The sequence below is a fragment of the Phocoena sinus genome, chromosome 14 (assembly GCF_008692025.1).
Source record: "Phocoena sinus isolate mPhoSin1 chromosome 14, mPhoSin1.pri, whole genome shotgun sequence".
NCBI lineage: Eukaryota > Metazoa > Chordata > Mammalia > Artiodactyla > Phocoenidae > Phocoena > Phocoena sinus.
In genome coordinates, this window is record NC_045776.1 from 41194091 (window position 1) to 41218771 (window position 24681).

General features: G+C 35.0%; 1 protein-coding gene across 12 annotated transcripts in view; it reads left to right on the forward strand.

The window, feature by feature from the left end:
* NOL4 (nucleolar protein 4) overlaps positions 1-24681 on the forward strand; it is a 401358-nt gene that overhangs the window by 280429 nt on the left and 96248 nt on the right. For 6 of the 12 annotated variants that reach the window (XM_032602660.1, XM_032602664.1, XM_032602665.1 and 3 more), the window contains 2 exons: positions 11517-11696; positions 12415-12606. In XM_032602660.1, coding sequence (XP_032458551.1) covers positions 11517-11696; positions 12415-12606 — 372 coding nt within the window. The remainder of the gene's footprint in view (positions 1-11516; positions 11697-12414; positions 12607-24681) is intronic. The other 6 variants (XM_032602667.1, XM_032602661.1, XM_032602662.1 and 3 more) reach the window with 1 other exon arrangement.

Genomic DNA, 24681 nt, shown 5'->3' on the forward strand with positions numbered 1-24681 from the left:
CAAGGCTTTTAAATAAAAGATTACAAACACGTAAATAATAATTTTTAATCTCATAATTCAAGACGTTTTTAATAGGTAGTATATTATTGTATAATTAAGTAGACATGGAGTCAGATAATATGGTTGGGGCATTTAATGGATGGGTTAAATAGATGTACAGATAATTTCATTTACAATTTTAAAGGATAAGATTGTGTCTGGTATGTTGTTTAAGCATGAATAAACCTGAGATGTTGATAAGATAACTGATAAATTATACTCTCATTTACTAGTTATCATGGTCTTCTTGCCCTCTTCTTCTAATGATTTTACATGCAACAGGGAATGCAGGGTTGATTTTGTTTTTAATTTTGTCCCAGCGACCTAAGAACAAACATGCTATGATGTCCATTTGAGTCTCACTTTTCAGATTTTACATTTGTAATGTAAAAGTTCATGTGCATTACATATTGTTGTACTGTAATTGGCCATTTCCCAGACACCTCCCTTCAGAAGTAAATATCAAAGGAAAACAGTCTCATATTCCTGTAAGATCTGAAAATTATATAAATAATCAAAATATATAGATATAATTGAAATATATATGTTTATATATGTTATATATACGTACGTATATATATGGATTTGGATAACATTCAGTGAAGTCTACTGCTATGAACAGATCTAAAGCTGACATATAATTCCAAGAATTCAAATGAATTTTGTCCTCAGTGCTAAGATTTCTGGGATGCTCTGACAGAATCATATCTTTTTTAGAGTTTCTCCCCTAGACAAAGACTCACGTTTCTCTTAAGGTCATCAGTAAAGGTCTGTGCTATCTAATATAGCAGCCACTAACCACATGTGGTTATTATTATCGTTGCTATTATTGATGATGATATTGCTGTCACTTACTACTAATACTTACTTTTAAAGTAAGACAAATGAAACAAGATTAAATATTTAATATGCAAGTTAAAAGGATTTTAAAATAGATATCAGGCTTGGCAATTTTGTCATATCAATTGTTTTTTTTATTGTCTAAAGCCTAGGATGGTGAAATTATTACCAAATATTGTGAAAATATTTATATAACCCCACTCCCTTGTAAATAAAAACAGTAATAGTGCCTTAAAACCACTACAGTATTATAATCATTTGAATTGTAGGTGATAGAATTAATGATTGGGAGTTCAGTTCACTTCCAAGGCCCACTTTCACCTAAATTTGAACTCTGAGAAGAAAAATATGTTCTTCTAAAGACATATGAGATAGTATTATAGTAAATTTAGGCTTTGGGGGAAAATACATTAATAGCATATATAACATTGTTCATTTTTTTTAAAGTACCTAACAAAATCTAATTATTATTTACATTAGATGTTCTGAGATATGATACCTACATTTACCTTTTGTTATTTTAATTGTAGGACTAAAGTGGGATATTGGAAGATAAATTTTGCCCTTTGGGGATTTCTCCTTTAGGGTGATAGGTTAGTAATTTAAGTAGTTGTGTTTGAACCTTTAATAGAAGAGTTAAACCAGGGATTCACATCTTTACTTATCAGGTCAAAAGATTTCTGTAATGTGATTATATTCTCACCTTGTAATGAAAGATAAAAGCAGTATCCCTGACATCTATCTCTAGAAGCTTCAAGAACATACAGTTTGTTGGATTCTTCCTCTTAAAAGTGGTATAATCATTTAAGCTTCAGGTTGAAAGAAACCTGAAATGTCATTCCTAGCACATATTTCTGTCATCATTTGTAAATAAAAATAAAAACCTTGACAAATTGGTTAAATACATATCAGATTCTCTCAGGAGCAATTCCTTCACATTGAAGTATATAGTAACTTCAAATAAAATGTGCTACTTTTGACTTACAGCTTCTCTTTCTAAGTGGAATAAGCAGAGTGATGGTGCAATTATTTTTTCAATTAGAGAAACTTCAGTAACCATTGGCACCCTAGGCACATGTTCCAGGAAAAAAAAATGAGAATCAGTTGTTCCAAACCCGTTTTAGAATGATGGCTTATACTCTCTTCCCTACCCTCACTCCTTCAGATTTTGTGTAGTCTGACCAATATTCCTCTTCTTTTTTTGCTTGGAAATGTGTGTTAATACCTAAGATAATTTGTTATCTGTTTAGTGTTGAATCTCTCAGTATGATTTCAATGCATGTTTCTAAGACCCTCCATCCTCAGAAAAATTGCTTCTTATAGACGACTTCCTATCATGAATAAATTATATTCATCAGAATAAAAAGTTTTATGTTTAGAATAGCAAGAGAGATCACTGCCTTTTCTACTTCTGACTCACCATGTAACAGTGGTACTAGTAATTAAAATTTATAATCAGTATGTAAAATAAAACTAATAATAAGGGTAAAAGAAAACAACTGTATATGAAAAGGAAGTAAGGAAGATAGAATGTGTTTTTTGGATAAGGAAAGGTATGAAGGCCATTTGTTTGCTTGGTTTTGGGTTTTTGGTGTTTTTGTTGTTGTTTATTGGGTTTTGGGATTTTTTTGCTTTTTTGTTTTGGTAAGGGAGAAAAGGTAATTTTTTCCTAACTAAAATGATTGTTCCAGAATAAGAAAGCAAAAAAAAAAAAAAAGGACAAGAGCTGAATGGACATAGAAAGGTACAGAAATTTGTAGAAAAGAAGTTTTATGTGTGAGTTCAAAGCTGGCTAAAATTGAATAGGTTTATTTATAAGTGTTTTTAAAAAGAGTTCAAAACTAGGATTTAATTTTCTGTCTGTTAAAAAGCACAAAAATTCTTAGATTATTGGTATGCTTTTAATAAAAGATTATAAAAGGTTTATCTTTACCTTTAATGTAATCTGCCTAGGAAACAAAGATTCTGTGTCTTATGAAAATAGTTCCTCTGTAGTTGGTAGTGTTTGGTGATCATTTTACAATATATACAAATGTAGAATATGTGGCTATTGAACACTTGAAATATGACTAGTCTGAGATGGGCTGTAAGTGTAAAACATGCTAGATTTCACAGATAAATTATAAAAAGAGAATGCACACTATCTCATTAATATAAAAAAATAAAATAAAATGGAACCAACCTTGAAAATTTCCTGAGCAGACAAGACCAGTTTAGTCATACAAGCAAAACTTAATTTAGCTTATTTTGTGAGACTAACTTGACCTGGGTCATTTCTTACTTGTGTCTCTGAAAAACCATAAGCAAAACTTAAACTGTTACCCAAAATTGAAATGAGGTAACAATTATCTGATTCCCTACCATTATCATGTAAGAAAATTCTAGGGACTTCCCTGACAATCCAGTGGTTAGAACTCCATGCTTGCACCACAGGGGGCACATGTTTGATCCCTGGTTGGGCAACTAAGATCCCACATGTCGTGTGGCGTGGCCAAAAAAAATTTTTTTTAAAAGGAAAATTCTAATATTATAACCACTGTGAAGAATAAACAATCACTGCCTCCCTACCATATAAGATGCCTTGTAACAATATCCCCCTGAGCCTCATTCCATGTTTTAGTTTGAGTGTTCCCAGTTCAAGAACTGTCTTTTTGGTGTGTGTACAATAAACTTTTTACTATTAGTAATCTTTATTTTCCAGTGAAAACTAGGTAGTAGGCAATTGTGAACTATTATATATTAGCATTACATTGTGGGTTACCAAATTTATTAATACATAATTATAAAAACTTACAGTTTTTAGAGATATGTTTTTATAGTGCAATTTTTAATGTGACAGGCCATTTTGTTAATAAACCCAAGTATTTTTTGTCTCTCTGTAAAAATTTAAAAACCAAATTTAGCATTTAATGTTTCAGTATATTATCTTAATTGGAAATGATTTAGATATTTAATGAATATCCATTATTTAGTTTAATAGTATAATCTTTGATCTTATTTAAAATTTTTTAATAATTATGCTTTGATTAGACATTAAACAGTTAACCATAATCTTATTTTTCTTGTTGACAAATTTTGTAACCTGTGAACCAGGAATCAGGTTCTCATCAGTTATCAGATCTGATGGCTGCTTGATCTTGGACTTGCCAGCCTCCAGAACTGTGAGAAATAAGTGTTTTTTGTTTAAGCCACCCAATCTGTAGTATTTTTGTTATAGCAGCTCAAATGGATGAAGACTAGTGCATCTGCATCGCCTGGGCAGTTGTTAGAAATCAAAATTCTTGGGCCCCACTCCAGACCTACTGAATGGGGTCCAGTGCTCTATATTTGAAAAGATCCTTTGGGTGATTCTGATACATGCCAAATGATAGAACCACCTGCTAGCCAACTAATACCTTGAAGAACAAGCTTGAAGAAAAGGTTTAATATCATTTTGAAGCACCAAAAAGGTAGCTATGGTTTTTTAAATTATTAAGTGAGAGAGATTTCCTTTCAGATGTTATGAAATGGAGTGACTTTTATATAACTAAAATTTCATGAGAATCTCCAAAGTAATTATTAATTTTTGGACAAACACTTGGAAAATGTCACAATGAAGTATCAAATGTGACTTCTTTATCCAAAACTGCTTACGAAGAATTAATCTCAATCTTGGGAAATCATATACATAATGGTAAACCAGTAAACAAAATAACAAATACCAATCCTTGGTTATACAAATGTGTAATTGCAAATTCACATGCATAAGTAATAATACAGAGATATGTTGTGTACACTTCACACAGTGGAATTATGACATTTCAATTGCCATGTGGAAAGATCTTTTGGACCTTTTGAATAAAATACGTGAGAAATTACAGACCCTTAATTTGAAATATATAAAGGCTTTGTTGTCTTTATATTGATCCACTTTGCTATAAAGCAGAAACTAACACACCATTGTAAAGCAATTATACTCCAATAAAGACATTTTAAAAAATAGTAATGGAGTGTAAAAAAAATCAACAAAAATAAGAAGTGAAATTGATCTACATTTTGACACTGAGTAGCAAGTGACTTGTAATGAAAATGTCAGGTCTTACTAAAGACAGTATTTCCTTGGGAGGAAGAAAAATACACTTAATGAAGAGAAATGAATTATATTAACAAGGTGGAAGAAGATTTAAATTTCACATTGGATTTGACAAAAGATACTGATATCAATGAAGAAAACATAAAACTTATAAACGTCACTTTAATGAAGACATCAGTCACTTCCCAAGAAAACTTCAGATGCCCTAAATATTAAAGGAACTTGATTAAGGTTTCCCCGACTGAAAACAATGTAACAATTTGCATGATATTAGCAATATTTAATTTGAAGAGCAAAGGAAAGTTTCAAAGCTATCAACAATAAATGACGCATTTCCATCAGATATGCTGAAGTAAAGACTGAATTATTTTTCTATTCTCTTTATAGAATATGATAATACAAAATCATTGTCATATGAAGAAGCAATCAAAGAGCATGCAGCCAAGAAATGTGGAAAGGAAACAGTATTATAGAGATGGGCCAGGGCGTTATTTAATTTTTAAAATATTATTTTTCTACATTTTGTGATGGTTGTAGCATTTATAAGCTTTTTAGAATCTTGTAATTTATTGTGGTTTTTCTCATTTTAATTAAATATTCACTTTTCTAACTAATTTTTCAAATGCACTGCCTCTCCAAACTTTATAACTTTCAGACCTCAGAAAATTTGGATCCATTCAATCCTATGAGCCTAGAACAATGCTCTAAGTATTAAGTAGTGCTTCTTTAAATGTTTTTGAATAAATGACTGTCATGTAAAAATATTCAAAATGGAGGAGATATAAAACTAATTACAGGGCTTCTCTGGTGGCCTAGTGGTTGAGAGTCTGCCTGCCTATACAGGGGACACAGGTTCATGCCCCGATCCAGGAAGATCCCACGTGCCGCGGAGCAGCTGGGCCCGTGAGCCATGGCTGCTGAGCCTGCGCGTCCGGAGCCTGTGCTCCACAACGGGAGAGGCCACAACAGTGAGAGGCCTGCGTACTGCAAAAAAATTTAAAAAAAAAACCAAAAGAACCCCCAACTAATTACAAAATTTATACATCTTAAAATTCATTTTGAGAGTTTAAAATCATTTAAAAATAGAGAATATAGTACATAGAACTACTAATACCCATCACCCAAATTCAACAGTGGTTAAGACTTTCCACATTTTTTTTATTTTCCACATTTTTTTCCACTTTTTTCCTTTTCTTTCCTGCAGTATTTAAAAGTAAATCCCAGATATCCACATCATTTCATCCCTTCATTCCTCAATTTCTGCCTCTAACAAATGTGGACATTTTCTTACATAAACATTTACTTAACCAAATGTTAGGTTATTACATCTAATCTAATACGTAAAAAAGTATTCAGTGTTATTACCTAATAACCTCATCCATAGTCAAATCTTCCCAATTTTCTCAAAATTATCTTTTGCATTGGGTTTATTTGGATCACGATACAAAGTCAACACATTTCATTTAATTAAACCTTTTAAATCTCTTCTAATATATCACGTATTTTTTCTGTGTGATTAACATATTGCTGAACCAAAGTCAATTGTCCTGCACAATGTCTCATATTTTGGATTTGTCTGTCTTTCTCTTGTGTCTTTTAACTTGTTATTTTATCTGCCTTATTTCCTATAAATGGAAGTTAGCTTCAGAATAGTGGTTCTCAAACTTGAGCTGCATCAGAATCCCCCTGGAAGGTAAGTTAAAACAGGGATCCCCAACACCCGGGCCACATACCAGTACCAGTCCACAGCCTGTTAGGAACTGGCCACACAGCAGGAGGTGAGCAGCGGGCAAGCAAGTGAAGCTTCATCTGCCGCTCCCCATTGCTCCCCATCATTCGAATTACTGCCTGAACCATCCCCTCCCCGACCCCACTGTCCGTGGAAAAATTGTCTTCCACGAAACCGGTCCCTGGTGCCAAAAAGGTTGGGGACTGCTGTGTTAAAACACAGATTTTGGGTCCAGCCCCAAAGTGTCTGATTCAGGTGATCTGGGATGGAGGCCAATAATTTGCATTTCTAATAAGTTCCCAGGAGATGCAGTTACTTCTGATCTAACAGGCACACTTTGAGAACCACTGTTTCTAGACTTAGGTTTGATTCAATTCAAATTCTTTTTTCTTTTTTTCGTGAGCTTGCTTCTTAAGTTATGCTGTATGCTTCATTTTGCATCATTTTGTATCACATCAGATGGCACACAGTGTCTGGTAATCACACTTTTAATGATGCTAAGAATGCCCAGTAGCTTCAGTAATGAATAACTGATATTTTAAAAAATAACTTGCTGAATTCAGTGAAGTTGCAGGATACAAAATCAATATATAGGAATCTGTTGCATTTCTACGCATTAATAATGAACTATCAGAAAGAGAAATTAAGAAAACAATCCCATTTACAATTGCATCGAAAAGAATAAAACAATTATGAATAGATTTAACCAAAGAGGTGAAATTCTCTGACCACAGAGTAAGCAAACTTTCTTTAAAAGTAAAGTTAAGCTTCCTATCTGCGAGAATTTTTCTAGGTCTGGAGTTGGCAGTTCTGTTCAGGTGTGAAATGTGGGAAAAGGAAAATGCCAATATATTTCCAAGAAGGTCTTTGCTAAGGACGGTCGCATGTTATCTCAAGCGGAATGAGTGGAATATATAGCTAAGACAAAAATCTAATCTTGTCCCCATAAACCAACACCTGTGTTTTGAGGATAAGCAGGTATATATTTTCCATAGGGCATAAGTTGTGATTCTTTATCTTTGTATTTTTTAGGATCTAATTCGGATATTTTGGATTTACACGTGGAGTATGAAAATAATTGTTCCTGAAGGGGAGGCTTGTTTAGGGTGTGATCATCCCAAGTTTTATTGAGGTGGCACAGGTTTATGAGGCAATGACTGCCATATGTTATGTGGGTTATTAGGAGGCCTCTAGTAATTATTATTGTCTGATTCTATATTATCACCCCAATACCCATATTCCCCCATTTGTTAAAAAGGACTGTTTTTTTTAAACTTCCATCATTCTTTGGCAAAGACTAGTCTTTTGTTTTACTAATTTATTTATTTATTTTTGCTGTGTTGGGTCTTCGTTTCTGTGCGAGGGCTTTCTCTAGTTGTGGCAAGCGGGGGCCACTCTTCATCGCGGTGCACGGGCCTTTCACTGTCGCGGCCTCTCTTGTTGCGGAGCACAGGCTCCAGACACGCAGGCTCAGTAGGTGTGGCTCATGGGCCTAGTTGCTCCACGGCATATGGGATCCTCCCAGACCAGGGCTCGAACCTGTGTCCTCTGCATTAGCAGGCAGATTCTCAACCACTGCTCCACCAGGGAAGCCCTAAAAAGGACTATTTTTAGAGCAGTTATAGATTCACAGCAAAATTGAGAGGAAGGTACAGAGATTTCCCATATTCCCACTTCCCTTTACACATGCATAGTTTCTCTGTTATCAGCATCACTGACCAGAGTGGTACATATGTTACAATTGATGAACCTAAACTGATGAATTATAATTACCCAAAGTCCATAGTTTATATTAAGTTTCACTCATGGTATTGTACATTTATGGATTTGTACAAATGTATAATGACATGTATGCACCACTATAGTATCATACATAGTATTTTCATCGCCCTAAAAATCTTCTGTGCTCCATCCATTCATCTCTCCCCACCCCCTAAACCCTGGCAACCACTGATCTTTTTACTGCGCCTAGTTTTGCCTTTTCTAGAATGTCATATAGTTGAAAACATACAATATATAGTCTTTTCCATTGGCTTCTTTCACTTAGTAACTTGTATTTCAGGTTCTTCTATGTCTTTCCATGGCTTGATAGCTCGTTTCTTTTAGTATTTAATATTATTCCATTATCTGGTCAACCACAGTTTATTTACCCACTCACCTACTGAAGCACGTCTTGGTTCCAGGTTTTGGCAATTATGAATAAAGCTGCTAGAAACATTAATGTGCAGGTTTTGTGTAGAGATAAAATTTTAATTCCTTGGGTAAATACCAAGGAGCACAATTGCTGGATCATACGATGAATATGTTTAGTTTCGGAAGAAAAAGCAAGACTATCTTCCAAAGTGGCAGTACTGTTTTGCATCCTACCAGCAATGCATGAGGGTTTCTGTTGCTTCACATCCTCTCCAGCATTTAGTGTTGTCAGTGTTCCAGATTTTGACCATTTTAATAGGTGTGTAGTGATACTATTGCTTTAATTTGCATTTCCCCAATGATATACGATGTGGAGCATCTTTTCATATGCCTGTTTGCCATCTGTATATCTCCTTAGGTGAGGTGTCTCTTAAGGTCTCTGGCCCATATTTTAATCAGGTTGTTTTCTTATTGTTGAGCTTCAGTGTTCTTTGTAGGTTTTGGATAACTGTCCTTTTACAGATGTGTCTTTTGCAAAGATTTTCTTTCAGTCTGTGGCTTATCTTCACTCCCCAGTATTTTGAGACCAAAGCCTTTGTAGTAAAAGGAAAACTACAGTCTGAAGTGCCAACTCTGTAGAGAACCTTTCTTAGATGCTGTGAAGGAAAAGGTGGAAGGCGATATGTTGATTCCTATCTCAGTCTAGCTTGAAGGAAAATGCATATTAACATGAAAAGAAAAGTAGAGAGCAATTGTGGTGTTTAATTCTGTGTCCAGTGCCATTGGCTATTAAGAGTTCACAGTGGAGGGAAAGATTGAAGTTGACTGAGGTAGAAGTGGGAATCTTTGTGGAAATTGAACTTAATCTGATTGACCTTGAAAGCTAGTTAGTTCTTCAACAGTGAGATAGGTGAGAAATGACACTCCATCTGAGAAACATAATTCAGTGTTACAAAACTCAGTTTATATCATAGAAGAAAAAAACTTTGATTATGCTCTAGCTTTAGGATCCTGAATATTCTCAGATCTGTGATGAGTTTTCTTTACCTTGAGTGACTAGGACCATAAATCCTTCATGGTTCCATAGTGGTACTTTTAGTAGCAGATGGCTGGCTCCTGTGTCTCACATCATATCTAAAAAGAATAGATTAGCCCAGCATATTTGCATCCAGATAAGTGTATTATAACACTTTAAAATATTGCACATGCCATTTAAAAAGCATATATAGTATATTTTTCAAACTTACGGAATATTTGCCTAATATTTGATTAGGTAATTCCACCTTGTTAATGATCTGAACTATAAAAGTATGCCTTTTTTTCACTTTTAATGTCAGTGACCTATTCTAGTTTTGTTATCCCTCCTCTGACTATGTAGTAATAATATATTAGTGCAATCCTCAAAGCATGCAACACATATGTTATCATTGTATGGAGGCCTTTTTGAACGCTGATGATTTAAAATTTCCCATTTTAAATGCTTTCAAAAGCATTAGACTATGTTGATAGATTTGAAGATAGCTGCTCTTGTTTACAGAATTGTTTTCTATTTAGCTGGGGCCACCTGGGTATCTAAGTCATCATATGTGAAATTTGGGTTATTAATTTGACCTTGTAATGATTGATTTCTGTACTAGTCCAGGCTCCATTGCAAATGATCTAAATTCAGATTTAAGCAAAAATATAAAGTGGGGAGATGGAGAGGATATAGTATCACACAGCTGAAAGGTCCATGGGTTAATTTAATTTCAGGCACAGTTGAATCTAGATACTCAAATGATGTTATCAGGTCTATTTCTATTCTGCTTAGCTCTGCTGGATTCAACTTGATTTTAGTTACAGGCACACTTTCTTCACCTGGAGGTGAAGTCAAGGCACTCATGCCTAGGGGAGAGGAGGTTGTTGCCCATAGGATTGGCACTTTGACCTGGCAAAGCAGGGGCTGATTCTGAAAGGAACAGGTGCTGGGCTAACAAACAAGTAAAAGCTACCACAGCAGGACCAATGGTTGGTCTTGGACACAATTACCAACGTTTGTGAAAATTGTCTTGGTTGGCATTCATCTTCTCTTGTACATTACAAAGCACTAAGCTTAACAAATGGCTAGGAGGAAACCTAGTTGCTTTTTTCTAAACCAAAATCAGATGCCATCTTTCGACTCATAGACAAATTATAAACTGATTTTAAAGCATGTTTTCCTAGCAGTCCTAGTATCAGTATTTTCTGTAGTCCTTGTTGGGCAAATCAATTAAATATACCTACCCCTCAGTTTCCTTATCTGTTTCAAGAATACTAATGCAGTTAGACTGACTAAGCTCTGAGGTCATTTCTAGTTCAAAGAATATGTGATTCAGTGATTCTTTTACAAAACTGAGTACAGGTTGGGTTTTTTTTTTTTTGGAATATGTATATTGAATGGAAACAGTAATTGCTCTCAAAAAGCTCAATTCAATAAATCTGCAGTCGTAGAAATGTACTCTGTGGCTATTAAGCACTTGAAATGTGACTGATGTGACTGAGAAAATGAATTTTTAATTTGATTTCATTTAAGCTAATTTTGATTTAAATTAAAATAGCCGCAGCTCTAGAATTATCAACTTATTTAAACCAGATTTTTGAGAAATGATTGACATTAAAAATAAAACAAAATTTATAAGCTTGTGCAAGGAATTTCAAAGCAGCAATTTCCCATTTTCTTTTCAGTCCCCTGCACATAGCTATTCAAGCTATGACTCGGGCAAAAATGAGAGTGTAGACCGAGGAGCTGAGGACCTGTCCCTAAACAGGGGAGATGAGGATGAAGATGACCACGATGACCACGAAGATTCTGAGAAAGCTAACGAGACAGATGGCGTTGAGGCCGAGCGGCTGAAAGCTTTTAATGTGAGTCCTGCCACCCTACCATTATGGCTGAATTTTTACCACTTCACTTTCATGTTGTTGCTTGTTGGTAACTGTGGCTACTTTAGAGACATGTTTGTTTAATTTACAGAAGGATTTAAAAAGTACATGAAACACTCTTAGCCAACCAGACACCAGAATGGCTGTGTTTTGTTTAGAATTTTAAAGCCAAACGTGAGCTGAAAACTGCACTTGTGCTGTGTGAGTATGCATGTTTACCTAGCGGATGAAGGGAGCCTCAGCTTATCCCTCGGAAGCGTCTGCCCGTCATCCGTTATTTGCTTTGCTTTCCCAGCTTATCTAATTATGCATGAAAAAAGAGTCAATTGTTTGTTTTCCGAGATTAGTATACTGTGCAGAGTAGCAATGTAAACAGTCACATTATTAATAGAGAATTTTATGGGGCGCTCAATCGTCACAGTCTACTGTTATTTCTTGATTTTTTTTCTACGCAATAGTCTATACTTTTCTGTCTGTCTGTCTGTCTGCCTTTCTCTCTCTTTCTCTCTCTGTTTTTTAACCCAACCATTTAGAAAGTCTGTAAAGGGTGTTTGCTTAAAGTTTCTGGCTTTCCATTGCGAAGTTCTCCAGTGCATAAACCAGACAAGACTATTTTCCTATCAGTAATCAAGACAGGAAGCTAGGAACAGCAGAGAGCAGCCCTCCAAACCCTTCTCCTCTGTCTCCCTCTTGCCAACAGATGTTTGTCAGGCTGTTTGTAGATGAAAACTTGGACCGAATGGTCCCAATCTCTAAGCAGCCCAAAGAAAAGATCCAGGCTATCATTGACTCATGCAGGCGACAATTCCCTGAGTATCAAGAGCGTGCCCGAAAACGCATACGTACTTACCTCAAGTCCTGCAGGCGGATGAAAAGAAGTGGTTTTGAGATGGTGAGTTTTGAATTAAAACACAGCCCTAGATTCCATCCAAATCCCACATGTAACCATGACACAATTTTTTTTTTCATCTTAGTGTCTTTTTAATTTTTTCCATAACGTCAGGTCCAAGGGGTTTTTGTTTGCTTGTTTGTTTTTTCTCCTTTTCATCTTCCTGAAGTATTTATCCCCTTTGTTGATTCAATAAGACATACCTTGTGAGACCAGTGCTCACAAGCCTAGGTACCATGTCCTAGGAAATGAGGGTCATGTGAGTGAACAGCAGTGAGAGCCAGCATCTCATTCTTGTGTGTTTCCTTTCTGTTACTGCTAAAGCAGATCTAAGGTTATTCGAGTCTTGAACTGAAGCACCAGTCGTTGCTTTAGACGGCCTGTGAGAATGGCTTTCTCTGGAACAAAAGGAAATGGATGGATCCATCTAAGTAATACTATTTTCATACCAACAGTTAACAAATAGCAGGCCTTGAAAATAAAGGTCAGGGAATGAAAATCCTTGTGTGAAAAATAAGGCTTTTGTGTACTCGGTATATTTGTGTACTTGTCTTGTGGATGGTTAACATGAGCGTTTAGATTCAGCTGGGCTTTTTATAGATGGATGATATTATGCCAGTGTTAGATATTTATGGGTGGAAATTAGACAGTGTTATTTGACCTTTATTCTATCTTGCCTTGATGGAATTGTTATACTAGAAGTCGTTTTTACAATGTATTTTAAAACTTTCTTTATATTTTTATGTATTTGAGTGGACATGTATTAGAAATTTTCTGAAACTATTTTCATTGTACTTTTGAGAAGGCTCCATAAAAACCAAGACTCTTCGTGCTTGTGATCAGTGTCTCCAATTTATTAGGTGTGATGGAACAGGAGTTGGTATAGATATAGGAGAGGTTTCAGAGTATGCCAATAAGAGAAATAGTTTTCCAGATATAAATGAAATGAATAACAAGTAATACCTCCTATATTATCTATTTTTCTACAATGGCTTTGTAAAAATATCTTTGATATTTTTAAAAGAAAAACGACTGTTTCTTATAGAGAGGCAGTCTGCCAAGATGGTCACTAACACAAGGCTCGGTCCCTGGAGAGCTTGGTCTGGAGTTCTGGGTCCACCAGTTTGTAGCTATGTGACCCGGGCAAGGTGCTTCAACTTTCTGAACTCAGGTCCCTCCTCTGGAAATGAGAATAATTCCTAATTTATAGTGCTGACAGGATTATGTAAATTGTCATGTAAAGCTCGACAGGTCATTTTTGACACGTAGTAACCACTCAATAAATCTGAACTCTGAAAATATAATCAACCAAATATTATTTAATCCATCGTCTGAAAAAAGCTACCCAAAATATTTGTATTATAAAATCACAGAACACTACATTTAAGAATTTGCTTACTTCTTAGAATAACTATATTGAAGTTGGAGTTTGTTGTACCTAAATTACTTTAAAATAAAATAGCATAGCTGTGCTTGATGAAATTAAATTATGACAGTTGAGGTGGTATGGTATAAGAGAGGAGAGATTGCTTGAAGAATATACAGCTACTTCCCCCATTATTGAATTCTTTAAAAGTTATTGTCCCCCAATAGGAGAAAGATGACAGACAAAAAGGATATCCAACCAGGAATAAAAGCCCAGAATCCTGGCTTTGACATCGGTTCATCATCAAATTGGCAGTTGTTGTAAAATTCCAGTAGAAACTAAGTATGTCTCATTCAGTGCACAATGCACAATATATACTTTCCTCTTTCAGTAACAATAAAGATAATAATGTTATATACCATGATTTTATTTTACCAGCACCTGGCACTACTATTTCTTCTAAATCTTTTAATGTTATTTAGAGATTCTTTTCTTTGGTAAAATTTATCTTATTTTCCATGTATTAATAATTCTTTAAAAGAAAAAAATCATTGTCATGTAGAATTCTTAATTTCTCAAAGATGTATTTGAGATAATCACAGGTTTTTTATTAGTTATATTTATTTACCAAATATGAACATCTATTTGATGTAAACCTTGTGCTATGCATAGAGAAAGACAAAAAGTTAATATAAAATCAAGATTAGTTAGGTGTACAAACTAATCTTGAAGGAAATAATGCTGTAAAGAAATGCTATTGTATTTCGTATTTAATAATTTTCATTTGTTCATTTTTTATTCACTTATTCAATATATGTATAATGTGCATAACATCATGCAAAGTAATGAGAAATACAAAAGATGCCTGACTTGTTAATTAAGAAAAGTTAACATGTTCCCTGATCATCATGATTCTTTGAGATTACAAGTTGTGGGAAGTGAAGTGCTTAAGTAATAATATAAGGCCTAATATAAAGAAATGTTAAATGAACAACACAGATGAAAATTGATATTGTAGTTTAGCCCATTTTTAAAAAATACATTGCTCAGTAACGCACTATTGGAATAAAAATTAAATTTGCCATCTAGTTAACACTTGGAATTTTGATTGGCTTTATGTATCACTTCATGTCATCATTTTGAACACTCATCCTTACCTGGAACAAATAGGAAACGGCATGACTAGGGCAGATAGTAATTACAACTAAATATTGTACATTTTTTTTGCCTTTATAATTTAAAATCTTAAGATAATATCCACAGTTTTAAAAAATTGAAACATTAAAAAATATTTTCTTATATTGTTTTTGCTGTAGGTAGACATGAAGAAAATGTATCATTTTTAATATATGATTATCTTTACATGCCAATTATTTTGTAGTACTTAGTAAGTCAAGAAAGCAACCTAGAGAACTTCTTAATATATTTGTAAAGTAGAATTGTAGGAGTATTTGATAGGGGACTCCGTATTATAAAATGAAAGTGGCATTCAGCAAGCTTAGCTCATCCAGTTACTTAGGATCTCTAATCCAGCAGACTCTTTAAGTAAAGCAAAACGCAAAATATTGAATTATGTGTTCCCTACTGACTTTGATTAAGAAATTCAAAGGGATATTCCCATAGAAGTGGTTTATCACAACTTATATTAGTATTATACTTGACAGTGTTGACATTCACTCTAATTTTCTGCTGCTAATACAAAGTCTATTCATGTTTAATTAGTCTACACTATCCCTTAAGAATTTACAACACAAGTACTTTTCATTGACTTCACTGAATGCATACAAATATTAGAGTATATATTTATGCATTCTTATTTCACTGAAATTATTAAGACCCCAAAGGTCTTAATTGCTGAAGTAGCCGAAATGTTTATGTCATTGCTCCAAACAGTCTCTATAATGCATGAAGTTAAATAAACATATTATGATACTTTCCTACACACTTTCACTAATTCAGTGTTCCCAATCATCTCAAGTCATAAATTCTTCAGTGTTGAACATAAAAGGATATGTTTTATGAAAAATAAATCCAATAAGTTTGATACAGAGTACTGTCTTAGTTTTCATTAGATTTTAAGAACCAATGAGTTAAGCAGCCCTTGTGTTAATCCTTAGACAAATATATCAAATCATTATTGATTCTATTATGCAGCTTTGACTCTCAAATTACTTCAGCTAATTTTCTGAAGAATATTTGTTGATTGTTTCAGAAAAGAAATGTATTTCTCCAAGGTGTCCTGATCTTAAATTCAGGAACACCTATAATAGATAAAGCCATAAAAAGAAAGCTTTATAAACAAGGTGAGGTTACCCCATACCTAAGTATTATTTGTGTTATGTGATGTGATTCTCTTTTTATTTTCTGAGTTTGCATTGTTTAGAGATTCTTTCACCATGCTGCATATATTTAGATGTATTTTTATAGAACTCAAATGAAACTATTTGGGGGAGATAGTCTGAGACTTTCTGTCCATGCTTCCTCCTGTATCTCATATCTTGACACTATATCAAGTTAGATCAAGTGGCCTAGATATTTGAATTCAATAAACTCAGCCACTTGAAAAATTACCTATTAATTTGCTTTTTAATATTATTTATTTGACTATATTTGTTTGAAGAATTAAATCTCATGCTTTTTTTTTTTTTGCGATATGCGGGCCTCTCACTGTTGTGGCCTCTCCCGTGGCGGAGCACAGGCTCCGGACGCGCAGGCTCAGCGGCCATGGCTCACGGGCCCAGCCGCGCGGCATGTGGAATCTTCCCGGACCGGGGCACGAACCCGTGTCCCCTGCATTGGCAGGCGAACTCTCAACCACTGCGCCACCAGGGAAGCCCCCTCATGCTATTTTTTGTAAAATTTGCCAGGGATATTGTCCACTAGGCTTCTTAATGTCCACTATAAATGATCTCATTTCGGAACCCTCTTTTAGCATGTAATGAAAAAAAAATGTGTTTCTTCTTCAGAAATAGAGTGCTTTTATGTTTTCTCATCATTAACTTACTACGTTCACTTTTGTGGCTGTCAGGAAGTTTAGAGCCAAAAAACTTTCTAAGGTCCCAATTATCTGTTTTTTTTAATTTGTTTTAGCTTACATATTTCCTTGGTAGCTCTGATATCTATTTGGGGGGAAAAGAGATATAAATTTAAAAACAAGTGTGTAAATAATCTAATTACGGAAACACCATACTTTCATACCACCTTCTAAGTTTTTTTTTTTTTTTTTTTTTTTTGCGGCACGCGGGCCTCTCACTGTTGGGGCCTCTCCCGTTGCGGAGCACAGGCTCCAGACGCGCAGGCTCAGCGGCCATGGCTCACGGGCCTAGCCGCTCAGCGGCATGTGGGATCTTCCCAGACCGGGGCACGAACCCATGTCCTCTGCATCAGCAGGCGGACTCTCAACCACTGCGCCACCAGGGAAGCCCCTAAGATCTTTATTCATAGTATTTCTTTTTAATTACATTCTATAATACCCTCCTCAGTAATTTTGATATCTGACCTTCTTATTTCACAGTTCTTTCATTAGAAAATAAATGGTTAATGTTTAGGAAATGGTACATTTTTGAGGGAATTTGACTACTTAACATCCTTTGCCTCTACTTGTCTGATGCAGACTAAAGTAGAGAGATCAGAATTCGTCTTCAATTCACAGCTTTCATAGATATCATAGGCATTGCAAAAGCTACAGTGACGCTATTCATTCTTTAGCAAATAGAGCTATTATAAAAAATGAATTAAAGTGCTTCTTTAAACTAAAAATTTGAGCGGAAATATACTGAGCCCTTCATACAAGATCTTGGTTTAAGACTTTATATCTGCGCAACCATTATTATTCACAGTATTCTTCATGCATCGGTGAGCACAACTGTACAGGTTTCTCTCTTTGTGACCAGTTAACTTAATTGATGCTAATTAGTTTGAATTCCCCACCTGCTATTTGTACCAATTTTTGCCCTCTCTTTTATAAATGTGATCTACCATCCCCCAGGATATGTTCATACCATCCTCTAAGTTCTTTATTCATAGTATTTCTTTTTAATTACATCCTATAATACCTTTCTTAATAATTTTGATAGCTAATCTGCACTCACATTTCTTTAGCTTTCTCAGTTTCAGTGGTCTGTATCACTCTAGCCATTATTAGCATAGATATTTCTTAGTCTTTACTTTCACTCAAAGAGCTTGCACAAGCTATATTAAAATTTTTCACAATCACCTACAATTTTTCAAGTATCCCCTGCTGCCTTTACAGAGGAAGTGTCCTGGTCTTACTGCTCTGGATAACGCTTCACTTCTGCTCCTCTGTCATTTCACCTCCTTCAGAACATGGCTTCTTCGACCATCCCAATGGTCATATTTTCAGTTTTCCCTTTTCACTGAGTTTTCCCTTTTCTTCTCTTCTGCCTTATAAAAAGTGTCCAAATTCAAAAAAAAATTAACCTCATAACTTCTGTAATCTTTCTTTGAGGACTCAATGCATCCATCTTTCTTTGCCATGTTTACTGAAATATTTTATACTCACAGATTACACCTGTTACCACCAACGCCCACCAAATCCCTTAAATTCAGACTCTGGTTCTTACCACTATATTGAATTAGTTCTTATGAAGGTCACATGACTACCTTTGCACCAAATCCAAAAATTGCATCCTCAACTATAAATCACCCCATTTTCTTAAGATTCTATTTTCTATTTCTATTCATGTACCTTTTTCTTGATTTGGGGCTTTTCTTAAGATTCTTTGCTTGGCCGTGTACCGCATATTACCCTCTCCACAGCTGCAGAGGTCTACTCCTGTATACAGTACTCTTAGATCCCAGTCATATACAAAGCCTTGGTATTTCATTCCACATTCTAGTCAGATGCTAGGCAAAAGAAGAAATACTAGAATACTTACAACATCCAGTAACTCCAGTAGTCCCATCCAGTTGAAGAGCCCTGGTGCCTGGACTTCATTGGCTTTATTATAAATCTGCCTTTGCTCCTGGAGTAGTCTTCCTCAATTCTGGCTTTGATACTGTCAAACTTTTGTCATCTCAGGACAAATTCTAAATTTCTTACTATAGTGTGTTACAGTATGCCCTTTTGAAACTGAGACACCTAGGTTCAATTCCTGTACAATTTTATGTGATGTTTCTGAGTCTCCATTTTTCTAAAGGAGAAGGCTCTCGAGGTATTACATGTGATAATGTAAATAAAATGTTTAGCATATAATTTGGCCCCTTTCTACCCTTTCTTCTAATATGTTCAATTATTTCCTTTAATGTCTCAGTTATCACAGAGAACTGCTACTCTTTCTCTCAGTGTGTGCTCTCTTGGTTCACTGATTTTTCCTGACTCAGGGTTCATGGGTACTATTCTCTCTTTATTTACTAAATTATTTTATTTACTAAAATTGAAGAGTAACTAAAGTGTAAAGAATACAACCATCATTGCTTTCAGAGTTACTCATCAGTGGATCTTTTAGTTTAAGCAAAATGTTGACCTGAATCTCACGGAATTACCCCCTCACACATCCCACTCACCTTCCCTCTACAAATACATACAAACCCTGAGTACAATATAACAATTTTTAAATACCTATATAAGCTCAAAAGAAAGAAAAGGAAATTCCCAGGCCTTGAAATTAATAGCAAGCTCATAGCCAGAGTTGTAAGCCCTTAATTTGATAGGGTAACAGAGTAGGAAGATAGAAAAAGTGAATTTAAGCCCAAACAGATCAGGGCTGGGATTTGAATGCCAATTCAAGTTCAGGAGATGGGGATTTGGGTTTGTGACTAGGCAGGAACATGAACTGAGAACTGTATAAAAAGCTGGGACCCTGGAAAGGACTACTCTTCCATTAAAGGGGAATTGGAAGCATCAAATTACAACTTCAAAAAATGAAATGACAGGCATTATAAACATTGAAACTAAAACCTTACTAGATGGGTTAAATAGCAGATAAGATGATTCAACCAAAGAGAAAATTGATACACTGGAACTGTGGAAATTACTCACAGACAGAAAAAAGAGAAGTGGAATTTGATAAAGAAGTTAACTTGGGGACTAGAGTGATATAGATCTAATAGGCATTCCAAAGGAGGAATTAGAGAGAATGAGGACAATATTCAAGCAAAAAAAGGAGGAAGAATTTTTCAGAATTGACTAGACCATGAATACTAAGAACAGAGAAACAGACCATCCCTGAGCAGCACAAATAAAAACAAAGTCACACCTATGTACATCAAGGCAAAACTGCAGCAGACCCAAGAAATTCTCAAATGTCACCAGGAAGAAACAAGAAATTATCTAAAACAGGAAACTAGACTGAACATAATACTTGTCCTCAAAATAGATGTCGGAAGACAATCTTCAAAATACTGAGAAAAAAGTCTTCAAAATTTTTTAGAGAAACTACTTTTAGTCTACAAATCAATGCCTAGCTAAACTCTACCTCCAGAGTGAGGAAGAAAAATACTTCAGACAACTACTGAAATTACCACTGACAAGCTGTTTCTGGGAAGAACTAAAATGCACTCTGAGAAAAAGGAAACAACCCAGAAGGAGACACTGGAAAATTAGCAGCATTGGTGAGCAAATCTGAAGAAAAGCTCCCTGATTTTAGTCAGTGGATCTTGGTTCTTAGCCATGTTTTATCAGCTGTTACTTGTGGACCTTGTATCTCTCGTAGTTCAGATTCCTCATGGGAAAAATGGAAACAAATAGCACTTCTACATGAAAACCAACAACACTTGAAATAACAAATATAAAAACTTCTGCATAGCATGGTACCTGGTCTCTGAGGAACAGGATAAAATGCAGTCGAATCTGAAATTGCATTCCACTGCTCCCTTTACTGGGAAACCCTTGCTGTCTCAATCTGTTGAACTCCTTGGAGGACTATCCAATACGCCTTTATCTATTTAATCATCACTTCTAGCTAACAGCAGCCTTAAATCTGTCTTTCTTCCATGTGCAAATTGTACTTTGTGGTACTTCTGTAGTTTTATTTTATCCTGTCTTATATTACTGTTATTTATATATGGGCCTTAGCTCCCTAATAAGAAGTTAACGTTCCTTGACTACTCTGCTTCTTAACTTGTTCATTTCTGTATCATCCACTATGTCTTATACAGTACAATTAGTTGCTCGTGAAATCTGCTCAGTCCGTGTTCAATTCAATGGAATTAAAATTGTTGAATGAAGGATGAGTGAATGAGTGGACATTCATACTAATGTGTTACTTTGTAGTAAAATTAGTGGAGAGATAAGCTAGTGTTTATTGTGTGCTCTTTCACAGTATCCTGCAATTGGCATTTCAATTTTAAAAGCTACTGATAACTGAAAATCTAGCCTAATGTATTTTAAATCTTAGGGAGTTTTTTTCCTAAAGAAGGCATCATATAACGTTTAATTTTAACTCTCTTGAAACACTATTTTTAAAATATTTTTATCTATTTGGTAATTAGTGTGAATATTAATTGTATGAATAGAATTTGTGTATAGTTTTACGTTTCATAAGTAAACTATTAAAAGAAAAGATGTCATGGTCCAAAATAATCATAAGTAAATGTAATCACTTATTTTCAGAATTAAAAGATGTTTCCTAGTGGAGACTTGAATAAGTTGTCAGTTAAAATGAAAACATGTCATTTTAGTTGAAAATTTAGTTTATCTCATCTTGATCAGATGTATATGTCAGATGACATTAGCTAAATTGGGCTTTAGAATCAACTATAAAACTTAACAATTCCCCATGTGTTTGTGAAAGCTCATTATTAAAGGTCAATAATGTTCTAAAATTAAGGCCAAAGCATAGACTATTAATTCATAATGAAATACTTATAATCACAGCCTAGATAGGGGTTAATTATCATCTTTGTTTTTAAACTCCTTTTAAATTAGTCAAGATATTTTTCTCAAGAAAACTGGAAAGTCCAAGGATTCTCACATAGCTGGGCTCAAATGTCAGGGATTTGCCACTCTCCCAATGCTTCTCTGTGTATTGGTTTAACTCGCAGTCTTGCTACCTGTTGGGAAGTGTTGCCATCAGCAGCTCTAAGCTTCTTTTCTTAAAACTCCCAATCCAAGAGCAGTCTTCCAGCTCCAGGTCCCCATTTCCATGAAAGGACTTGGATTGGCCCTATTTGGATCATATGTCCGTTTCTTGGATCAGTCACTGGGAACAAAGGGATGGGCTCCCGTGATTGGCCAGGACTAAGTCACGTGGCCAGTTAGGTCAGTAAGGGACTTTGCTTATCACATCCACCCAAACCTTTTAGGATGGGGTCAAGGCAGTTGAGCTGCTATTTTAGTCTGCATCCACCATGCTTATCTAAGATCTTGGATCATCAGTGGTCCAGAATTCAGAACTTTTCTGATTTGGGGGACCTGATAAAGTACATATTCTGTTTCCTGCATAACACTCACATTGGGGTCTGGAAAACCATCCCATGCACAAATATATTAGTCTTTCTACCACAAAACCTAGGAATATTCACAGAAAGAAGAAAAAAGAAAGTTTCTAAATATTCTCATATCAGTTTCTTCTGCCAACTGAGTTTACCCTAAGTTTTTGAAATATTTCAGCTCGTACAATATTAGGATCTTAGAATTGCTGATAAAAGGTTGAGTCTATAATAAACACTCTTTGTTCTGTGTATATTATACCCTATGTACTAGGCATTGTACTAACTTGCAAAGTAAACTCTATGATAACAGAGACAGTATTGATTTTGTTTATCTCCGTATCTTTCGACTTGGCACAGTTCCTGACATATAGAAAGTGCTCATTAAGTACATTTGTTGAATAAACTAGTAAAAATATCAGTGACTTTATGTACCTTAATTCATGGAATTCTAACAACTGCCCCCTAGTATAGAGATAGAGATTATTTTTCCTATTCATAGCTTATTGACTGAACCTCAGTTTTGTCATTTATAAAAATATAAATAATGATACTCGGCAGAATGAGTGAGGCTCAGAGAGATTATATAGCAAAAGTAGTCAGGCAGATTGCAAGGAACTGATCGCATAATAATATCCAGGTCTGTCTGACTTAGTTGCTAAACTGTTACTTTAGTCCACTGATGTTGGCAAATGAAGCTACCTGGTCAGAAGAAGGGATCCCTTAAGAGCTGCATCTTTTTACACTGTAACAGTTATGTGTTCAGGCATGGGTATACCATTTTGGGGTGACAGGATATCATCCAAGCTGCAGAATTTTCAAATTATGTATTTTATAAAGTAACAAGTTTAGCAGAAATCATCTTAATTTAAAACTCTACCTAAATTCTGACTACCAAATTATTTGCTTTAATTATTTTAAAAGAGCTCATTCTACTTAAAATCTCAGGTTGATGTCACTGTTGCTCCCAATCTGGCTTGTCTAATACTTGATTAAGCTGTGCTTGAACACTGGAGTCGAGAGCATCGCCACAGTAACCCATGAACAGAGCTTATATTCTTGATTTCTTTTTACTTTTTATAATTGCAAAAAAAAAAAACCAAAAACGTACAGCATCCTAAGCGTACAGCAGAAGTTCAGAGGACTCTAACACTGTTTAGTTTTAAGACCAAAAAATGGAATAGTTTGTTGGTGTGGTAGTAGGTTTTACATGCCTATATAAGGAAAGACACATTTACACTGTGCCAACAGCAATGGTATCTTAAGTCCCCAATTAAAATGTGACTTTTTAAACTCCAAAAGCCCATGTGACTGTTTAGCCATCTGTTTAATGAAACAACCACCATTGATTTGGGCATAGATAATTATTACGATAAGAACAGTGCTGGGGAAAGATCAACTTGTCCCAGTTGAGTATGACAGTTAATTATGAAGAGATAATTAGTGAAGGCTAGTTAGCATTATCTCATATCCAGGAAAGAAATAGGTAACAAATCTCAATCTAGGTATAGATCATGTAGAATATGTGGTTGTATACATCTTGGAATAATTATTTTTAAATATCTAAGATATATACTGAATAGTAGATTTACTGAGCTATATTCAACTGGAAGAAGCAGTGTTTTTTTTCCATAAATTATCTATTGAACTCTTTGCATTTTGGTGAAATATTATTTCAAGTTACTACGGTGGAAGCTTTTGTGTTTTATGGCCACTCTTACTGCTGTAACAAGGAATCTTCAGCATTTATCTCTGGTGGAACCCATGACTACAGCCCTTAACACCCTGACAGGAAAACACTAAAGAGATGATTTTAGAATAGGCTTTCCACTAGTAAATGTCACGAAGGAAAGGGGAGTCCCGGTGAATATCGTTCTGAGAACTCATAAATAATAGTTTTAAATTTCTCTATGATAACACTGCTTTTATAAGGAGCAAAACTGATGAATTTCCTTCTCACTCTCTTGGTCTAAGTACTTTTGAGTTGTGAAATAGATAATAGCCACACCATGGAGGAAAAATAAGCAAAAGACTTTCATATTTAGTATCATATAACCGGGCATAGCATAATTGAGCTCTGTGTGTATTGACGAGCATCGGCATTTATTACTGGCTCATCAATATTAGAACCGAGGGGATTTTTACCAGGATTGCCTCACAGGAGAGAAAGAACTTCTCTGCCTGGCTCCTGGTTCTCGTTCTGGGCATGAAACTAAGCTTTATTATGTGTCATGTACAGTAATTTCTTGGCACTTCTGGTTGCTCCAACGTGAAAATCTTGTGAACTTAGATTGCATCAGTTTAGAACATGTGATGGAAGT